At 36.4% G+C, this 9,823-nt stretch overlaps 1 protein-coding gene across 2 annotated transcripts; it reads right to left on the reverse strand.

Moving 5' to 3' along the window:
* Positions 1–669: 669 nt before the first annotated feature.
* On the reverse strand, positions 670–4,688 carry LOC126713895 (uncharacterized). Of its 2 annotated transcripts, XM_050413840.1 has the most exons (8): positions 4,324–4,688; positions 3,047–3,144; positions 2,882–2,968; positions 2,639–2,807; positions 2,050–2,553; positions 1,661–1,716; positions 1,274–1,361; positions 670–932 (listed from the first exon to the last, which is right to left on the reverse strand). In XM_050413840.1, exons 1-6 carry the CDS (start codon positions 4,471–4,473, stop codon positions 1,693–1,695), a joined length of 1,032 nt encoding a protein of 343 aa, XP_050269797.1. In that variant the 5' UTR covers positions 4,474–4,688; the 3' UTR covers positions 670–932; positions 1,274–1,361; positions 1,661–1,692. The 2 variants fall into 2 exon arrangements, with proteins under 2 accessions (XP_050269797.1, XP_050269796.1); XM_050413839.1 differs by lacking the exon at positions 1,661–1,716 and having other exon boundaries at positions 4,324–4,687.
* Positions 4,689–9,823: the final 5,135 nt, after the last annotated feature.

The raw sequence follows: 9,823 nt of genomic DNA on the forward strand, positions 1-9,823 counted from the left end.
TCTTCAGCTCTGTAATGTCACTATAACAGGTGTTTATGAGAGAGCTATACAAATACATCAATGGCATTAGATCTAAAAACTTGTAGAAGCATCAAAACAATTATACGGACGTAAGGGAAAAAAAAGCAATTCAACTTTTGATGAGAACACGAATGCTCAAGAAATCAATTAAGATAATTGATCACAATTTACCACCATTATTGTCTCTAAAAGATTCCTACAACTAATAAAAACTTTCCTTAGAATTTCAAAAGGGATTTGATACTAGTTTCAAGATTACAAATTGAAGGTTTCCAGATTACAAATTCCTTCTTCCTATTATTGATAAATTTGATTTACAACTTCTGATGGCAGAGAAAGATTGCACCCAAATTCTCAAAAAGAGCTTTGATAAAGCAAAAGTTTCTACTGCACAGAAACGATTCATTGCAAGTATAAATGTAAAATGAAAAATGAAAAATGCAGTTATTGCTTGTTTTTGTTTAGCACCATAGACAAATTAGTTTTTTATCAAGTTTAGTGCTATGGGCACAAAATTTTCACGACAAAATTTAGGTGGTAAGCTGTTACAGTTTCTCATTTGGGCCCACTACTTGCTTGCCACCTAGACTTAGTTGTAAAAATATTGTGCCTATAGCTTAATTCTTCTAGGGCCCCATATCTGTAAAATGTTGGAATCATGTATAATTATCATTGCCAATTGGGTGATACAATAGGTTGTACATAAATATCATGATATATAGTCCCAGATGATTCTGACTCTCTGTATACATTTGGATTTTGGCATCTCTCAATATTTGTACTAAAAAAAGGTCCAAACTAAACTATAACCTAGAGGTAAAATATCCTGTTCATCAGTATATCAAAAATGCACAACCGTCAACATCCAAGAAAATAGCCTCTGTTCCAATGGCATCAGTATCTTTGCTTGCCTATAAACAACATATGAAAGGAAATGTCAAAATATAGTTCAGAAAACAAAGCATCCTCATAAGTAGACGTAAAATACGCATTCATGAGTGTGTATGTGGGTAAAAAAGAGACTGAGGTCCATAATGGCACATACATAACTCGACAAAGTAAAGCAATAACCAAATTGCATTAGCCATTCACATGTCAGACAGTAATCAAAAGAATACCAGTATCTAGCACAACTTAATATTGTATTGACATCACCATTAGATAAGAATTACGCCTGAAAATATTTAAAGAAGGGGGGGGGGGGGGGTGTTATCTAGCACAACTTAGTATTGTATAAACAAAAATAACTTACTCTTAGATATCATGCGCTTTGCATCAAACATTGCAGCATGAGCTTGAGTTCCATCACTTTTTTATTTGTGAAACAATAGCTGCATGCTCTGAAATTGAAAAGGGCACCAATTTTAGATAAATTAGCTTTGGAAAGCTTCAAGAATTGAGATATGGACTTACAGGGACTGTGAGAACAATATTCAAGGTCAATAGTTTATAGAACCTAAGATCTGGCCATTTTAAATGTTAACACTTCCTTCTCCCATAAGAATAGGTGAAGGGTGAGGTTGTTAGTTCAAAACTCACTAGATACATGTATAACTAATCCATCAAAAAATTTTGAGCTTAAAAAAAAAAAAACTATTTAACATCAAGAACCTAATTACATTTAAGAGAGAACAAATACCTGATGTAATATACTATTTTGCCAATGAACTTCTAACTCAAATAGCACATCGTCCACTGTGAAAAACATGTGGAGAGTGAAATCATGGGTTCAAGACCAACAGGGTAAGTGACTAACTCAGCCATCAACAAGAAAAAAAGAAGACATTTAGTTAAAAAAAGCTTTTAAATATGTGAATGTTAGATTGGATATGGAATACAAGGACATCAAGTTCCACCCTACTAAAAATTTTCTAACAATCCATGCCACTATTCAAGTGCCCATATTAAATAATGATCACACTTTCAATCTAAAATAAGTTAGTAGAAAAAAAGATACCACAATATTTTACAAAATTCAAGGATTTTGCATTTCGATCTAATAGTTAATAAAACTGAAATTAAACTTACCTTTCCAAAAGAGGCACAAAATTCTAAAAATTGCAATGCAAGTTCAACATCTTCAGGAGGTAAATCAATGTCAGCTACAGACATTAAGCTGGCACCCTGAGGCAAAGGAATGTCAACTTCAAATTCTTTGTTCTCAAGATTCATGGTACCCTTCCCGACTTTACATGACATAGCATTGCCATTCTTCATAGCATATGAAACTCCTGCATTTTTCAGAGTTTCACCATCCTTTTCTTCTTTGATCTCTTCTGATTTAATGGGACTCAAAGGAAAATCCTCTGAAACATGTGTTTTTGAATTCTCTTTCATAAAGAGGACACCACCATCCTTTCCGTTTGTTATAGAGACTTCCTCCGAAATTTTAGGCTTCTTTGGGCTAGTATTCTTTGGGTGAGCACCAACATCCCTGCATATTTCCTTCAGTGCTTCCCACTTTAATTTCTTTGACTTTATTTCATCAGATTTTTCCTTCCCCCATATCCTCAGTGAAAAAACTTCATGTCCCTGTGACAGAACACGAATCCCATCAGACACACCAAAACCTAAAATGCTGCTGCAAACAAAGTACTACAAAAAAACACTATCGAACCTTGTTTAAAGCAACTAGGTCTTTCAGTGAAATATCCATGTTGTCAACAACCAATTCATTACCAAAATTGTCACGAACTTTGACATTCAGCATTTCTGAAACAGATGAATATCCGGCGATCCTGGCCTTTTGCACTAGTTGACCAGTGGGTTTGTGACCTCTTTTCTTCCTAGAAAAACATTGATCTATCAGAATTACCAAAAGACTAAAAATAACAGATTAGCTCACATACCAAACACTTACATGCAGAAACTACAATTGCAAATGCCTCTACATCTGGGACATTTCCAGTCATCCAACAATTCCACCTCTTCTGCTTTCTCTCCATACCTAAGTCAATATTAAACAAAACACATTAGCCAATAGCATCAAAAGAAGAACAAGAAGACCTTTATTATCAAATCTAACCTGTTCAAGAGGCATTTGTAACAGAAATATATGGGACAAGGCTTCTTCACTTTCAAGTTCTTACACGACACCGATAAAACCGTCGTTTTTTGACGACACTTCAGCATCATACCCAAAAAACATAAGAGATTAATCAGTAAAGCTGGCCCTAAACATTAAACCAATCGAAAGTTCAGCAACTTAAATAACCATTAATTTGGAGAAATGAATCTGGAAAGTGAAGCAGACAATATGATAACTAAATAACCAATCAAAAGTTTTGCATTGTGGTTATTTCCTACACAAGAACTAAATCAATGTTACGAAGCAGACAAAATGGATTAGGCCGAATTCAATAAAACTTTTTTGAAACAATGCAAAACAAAGATTAGATAATTCTACTTTCTTTCACTTTCCCACGTTTTCTCACCAACCAAACATAACAAAGATCGCAAATTCAGCAAACTGGCTCAAAAAGTTCAACCAATCCAATCATCAGACCCGTACCTTCATGTCAATTTTGCCAACATTGTCATTTGGCACAAGATATCATGGCATGAAACCCAATTATCATAAGTCAAACGGGTGGATGGGGGTCTTAACTAATGAATATAACCAACCGAAAACTCGGGTTACATACTGCAGGTGGCCATCATTTTTTCACAACAAGCCATTCCAGCCTTCGTGTGACCAAGATCTGGCCGTGGGAGGCTGCGATCTACTAGCAGAGAACATCCTCTCTCCCCTCTCTCACTTTCAGCTGCCTGAACCGACCAGTTTCAACCTATCATAAGACCACACTGGTCGGTCAAATGCCCGGGCATCGATGGCCAGTTACTGGATCTTACTTTCTGAAACCCCAAGTTGTCGGTCGGAACAAAAAAAAACACAGCCGAACTCGGCCCGTGATAGCTCCTCGTTCTTTCCAAAAAAAACCAACAACAAAAATAATAACGAGAAGCTACAAAGCTTCACATTCTATTGCTCTCACACACTTTCTTGTAAACCAAAATGAACAAAAATGGGAATTTGGAATCCCAATTGCAATTATTTTCTATACAATCAATGATACAAGGCCTACTAAATTCCATTAGCCCCAATGGAGAGTGGTAAGTTTTCCAAACAAAGAGTCTAAGAATTAAGGCCACTAAGCTTGTTTTTCTTTCAATTACGTCGCAAGCAGAGAAACACAAACACAAACAGAAAAACAAAAACAACATAATTCAGAGCGGGTGACATTTTCTCGTGAACCAAACAGAAAATTGTGAAAATCCTAGGAAAAAAAAAAAGGGAATTACCTGGTGACAGGTCTTGCCGTTCTGGGAATCGTAGACCCGATTGCCGACAACCCGGATTCCGGGGCACTTAGAGCGCTTCGCTTTGTAATTCCCATTCTTCGAAGAGACTTTGTTTTCTTCTGAGCTTGAAGAAGCAACGGCCATACCCATATCCCCGGAATAACTGAAATGCTTTCCGGTCGTCGTTTTAAGAAAACACAGTAACAAGCGTTTTCGTCTTCTGTTGACTACACATATAGTAAGTAGTATATAAAAGAGAAGAGTGGGGGTTTTGAGTTTTCATTGTGTTTTTTGAATTCCCGGGCTTTGGAATTTTTGGAGGCTCATGCTCTCATTGAGGCCGCCAAAATGTGTTTCTCAACTTTCCATATATTTCTTATTATCTATATATATATATATATATATATATAAAACCGAAGCTTTTGCTGGCACCACAATTTTCCACGTCAGCACAATATTTAAAAAATAAAAAATAAATAAAAATTATAACTCCTCAAAACCCTAGCAACCTTACCCCTCTCTCAAGTTAGGAAATATAAAGCCACGGTTTCTGCAAATTCTCTCTCTCTCCAGACGTAGGAAGCCCTAAAGCATTCAAGATCTACAAAACCCTAGCAACCTTACCCCCCTCTCAAGTTAAGAAATATAAAGCCATGGTTTCTGCAAACTCTCTCTCTCCAGACGTAGGAAGCCCTAAAGGATTCAAGATCTACAATGCATGGTATAGCATTCAAGATCTACAACTCATGGTATAGATTTTAGCTTATAAAGTTCAGCTTTTGTAAGGTTAGTTTGTTTATATATTTAGTTCTTACGTTTAGGTTTAGGTTTTAAGAGATTTATATATTACTACTATGTGGCTGAATTTCCCGTGACATCAGTTTTATATTTTTAACCAAATACATCAGGAAAGCAAGAGAAGGCGCATAAATATTTAGTCCTTACGTTTAGGTTTAGGTTTAGGTTTAGGTTTTAAGAGAATTATATATTACTACTATGTGGCTGAATTTCCCGTAACATCAGTTTTATGTTTTTTTTATTTTTTTATTTTTTTATGTAAGGTTAGTTTGTTTACATCAGTTCTTTATCTCAAAGATAAGGCTTTTATTTCTACCGCAAGAACTATTTAGGTATGTATCCCTTGCAAGCACACATGAACTTAAATTGTCTTTTAATATATGCATGCTTTATTATTTTCTAATAGTTTTCCCGTGCATCGCACGGGTTAGCGACTAGTTATTTTATATATATATATATATATATATATAAAGATAAAAACTTAGGTACAATTTATTAAGTGCAGTAAATTAAATTCTTACTTATGTAAGGTTATTTAACTTGAACATGATGTTCATTTAAAAAAAAATGAACATGATGATATTGGGTTGAGTTGCGGTTATCCTATATGAAGAAATTGATTTCAATCGATCCATTTGTAGTCTTCCGTCTCTTCACCTTTCTTATTCATTTGAGGTCTTGCTAGATTTGTTGAAAATCTCACTAGATTTGGCTAGATGTTTGCTAGATCAAGTAACATTTGTGTCGATTTGATGAGATCTCTACTGGATCTACACTTGATCGATGAATATCTTAAGATGTCCGCCTTACGTCACCATTGACAAGGACAACAACAAATTCGACCAAACTAAATGTCGCAAATCAAATGGCTTGTTAATCAACACCTTGTACTCCACCCATTGTTAGCGGGCGTGGGCATGGGTTTTTAAGCCTTGATACAGTCGAGTTGAGTTCTATCTTGGATAGGATCCAACTGAACCGAACTGAACTCGTGGATACCCTAATAAAGCACATATAATATCATCTTCTTTAAGGATAATTAAATTTAATGTAGTTATGTGGTAAATTTATTGGGAAATCTAAGTGTCGGGGGTTCTTTTTACGTTTCTTGTACCTTAGACACGCATCTTGATGTTATTGGATAACGATTAGTCTAGGCTTTTTATAAGAAGAAAGTTAGGCTTGACGCTTCGTGGAATGGGCTCCAAAGTACCATTCTGCCGCTGCTAGTTTGTGCGCAAACATTGAGTCCAAAGTCTTAGGGAAGATGTTGCAAAGTGGGCTTATCCTCTATTTTTGATGCAGAAGGAACTTTTTTCTAGTTTCTGCCACAGGCTTGACTTTTCTGCTATGCAGTAAAACTTTTTGCTGTGCAATAAAATCTTCTGTTACGCAGTAAAACTTTCTGCTGTGTAGTAAAGCTTTCTGTTGTGCAGTAAAATTTTCTGTTGTGCAGTAAAACCTTCTACTGTGCAATAAAGCTTTTTGCTGCGTAGTAAAACTGTGTGCTGTGCAGTAACACCTTCTGCTGTGCAGTAAAGTTTTAAGCTTTCTACACTTTTCTACAACGTAAATGACTACTCTTCATTTTTACGACAGAAATACTTTTCTACTTCTTGCACATAAATAAATCTAAAATCCAAAGAAAATACCCATCAAACAAATGTTAGTTTAAATGTGTTAGCATATTCCCAAATATATACATACATATATTTGTATATGCACTTATATGTATTCACATATACATATATAAAATATATTTTTTTCACAACATGAGAAACAATGTATATGTGTATATACTTATGGCAGGATAATGATTAGTTCGTGTTAAAAGTAAAACACGTAATAACAAAGAAATAAGAAAGTTTCGGCAGAAAAGGTTTAGTTAGTATAATAACTAACACAGTAAATATAATAAAAAGGTGCTACAGCAGAATAACTAGTACAGCAAATAAAGATACCACAACAGGACAACTGATGCAGCAAACGTGATAAAAACGTGCTACAACAAAATGACTAAATACAGAAGATATAAGTTCTAATGAGTGAAATCAAATATATTTGCAATTGAAATCAAATATTGAATCTTCCCATAGAATAAGTAAACTAAGAAGGAACCCAAACCTCAACTTGAACAACCTTGTCATAGGCTTTTGCCATCAAAGTTATGCATTTTGGAGAATAAGCCTAAATGGCTACTAACTACTACTTTTAGGGGACTTCAAAGAGTGGGTTTGCTAAGAGGGAGGGAAAAGATGGTCTATTGATGCATGCCCTTATTCCTGTTGTGTTTTCTCTCTTCTTTTTACCACTTTATTTCTTTGTTTTTTCTCTTCGTTCTTCTTACTCTTAGTTTCTTACTACTCTCTTGCCGTGGGTTGTTCCCCCTTTGATCTTTCCTTTTCTTGGGTCCCTCTCTCTAGGTACCTCTCTCTCTTTAAGTGCCTCCATTACGTGCTTATTGCTCTCTTACCGTGGGTTCCCCCCTAGGTGCTTCTCCCCCTACGTGCTTCCCCCTTTTACATCCATGGCTACCTCCTTCTTTTATAGCGAACTAATTCAGTGAGATTTCTCTCTTTTACTCCTAAGGCTTCACCAACTATTTTTGGCTTGTTGTGGGCATTCCTTTAGTATTGCCCACCAACCCATTTATTGCTCAACCACTACCTCTGCTCAGAATATATTTGCTGCACCACTACTCATTTCGTGATAAAATTCTCTTTTGTTTGTTCTTGCTGTATACCTTTACCTCTAGGTTCAAATGGATAAGGATTAGGCTACCTCACTACCTAGCTCCATGACATGCATCAAATAGTCCAAACCATCTACTACTTCTTTTGAGTAAGATACAATCCCAGCAAGGTATATTCCCAAAAGAAGTTATGGCTGGAAACCAAATATGGACCCATTTTCCCCCCACCACCAAACAACACCCTCTGAATCCCTTTACCATGGGCCTACTTCTCTTGTATTGGCTGGGTACAGGTTGCTAGTGCTCTAGCCCTTTTGTGTCCACTATCTTCTATTTTTGTCTTCTTTCGTTTTCACGCCGTATCTGCCGTAACAGATTAGCTTTGTTTTGTTCTGCTACGTGTCTCTGTCTTATTTCTTCATGCGTTTCCTGTTGTTTTTGTCATTTCCTTTAGTTTGGCTTTTCTTTCTTTCATGCATTTCCTGCTACTGACACTTCCTGCTATTCCTTGTTTCTTTTCATTGTGCTTTTTCATATTAGTTTTCACACTTATCCTTTTATACAAAAGGATTTGGGCCTTTGTGGGCCAAATAATATTGACTAGATCAAAAGGGTCTTGCGCCCAATTTGTCTTTATCTGCTGAAGTCATTCTGCAATAGAATTGTATTCTGCGGTAAAGCTGTATTCTGCTGCAGATCGCTTTCCCTTGCATTTCTTTCTTTGGACCTCTCTTGCTTTTTGGTCTTTTTGGTGGGCCTTTGGGCCTTGCTTTTCATTGGGCTTTCCTCCGTATGGGCCTTTGGGTACGGATTTACAAAAAAATGGGCATCAACGCTAAGAAACTGGACTTTGCATGCTATGAGATAGAGTTATTTTCTGGAAACTTTTAGTGAAAAAAAATCTTTAAAAAATAAGTCATATTTTTTATAGGGTTTTTTGTTGAAGAAAAATAGTTTTCCTTTATCTCTTTTTTATGCCACCAAATATAAGTAAAAGCTAAAAACTATTTTCATATGAGGTTTTCCATCAAAACAAATGGAGCATAATTGGATTGAATCCTTTGAGGTTCTGTGTTAGTCATATTCTAGCTAGCCTGCACAAAACCACCACATATAGGGTTGTCCAAGCAACCTGGCTACCCAAACAGACCGACCAAAACAACTTATCACCGATGGGTCGAATGGCGGGTTTCCTCCTCTAAAACTTAAACCACCCGACCCGACCGACCGACAAACACTAAGAATAAGGCCGAAATACCTAGATTCGGCGACGAGTAGGTGCTCCTCCACTCAGATTATGGTTGGCCTTCCTTCACTCGGATCCAACCTTATTTTCTTAGATTTGCTCAAATTTTTCTCTACCCACCATCGCTCTTTCATCAATTTTAACTAAATTGACCAGTCATCTTCCCAAGCCCAATCTGACTTGAGCTATGGTGATTGGTGGTTAGTGGTGGGTCTCATCTTCTTCCACAAGACTTGAGGGGTTGAATTTGAGTTAAGGCCAAAATCGACCCGTGGATAGCCTCATCACATTCTTATCCTGACAAACTTTTGTAACTTAGGCTGGGTTTGGCTCAATGTAAAATATTTTCAAAGTGTAAAATATTTTTCTGAAAGGAAAATATTTTTAGGTGTTTTGCTTGTGTTCCTGAAAATGTTCTAGAAAACACATTTTCTACTAATTTCTCACATTTTTCTCAGCTTCCAAACAAATATTATAATAGAAAATCCCAATATATAAACCAAAGAAAAAAAAAATTCTATCTTTCTCAAACTATACATCGATCGTGAAAGAGGGAGAGAGAGATAGATTGAGAGAAAGGGAAAGGTAAAGGTGGTGGCAAGATCTTGTTGGTTAGATCTGAAGGTAGCAACAACGAGATTGGCGGTTTGATCTAGAGGCGGTAGCGATGGCCTCGAGCTTGAGGAGGCGAGATTGTTGGGTGGGTCATAGTGGTTTGATCTACTCATGGGTGGGTTGCGGCGGTTGGTCCGATTGCTCTATGC

Source organism: Quercus robur, chromosome 2 (assembly GCF_932294415.1).
Source record: "Quercus robur chromosome 2, dhQueRobu3.1, whole genome shotgun sequence".
Lineage (NCBI taxonomy): Eukaryota > Viridiplantae > Streptophyta > Magnoliopsida > Fagales > Fagaceae > Quercus > Quercus robur.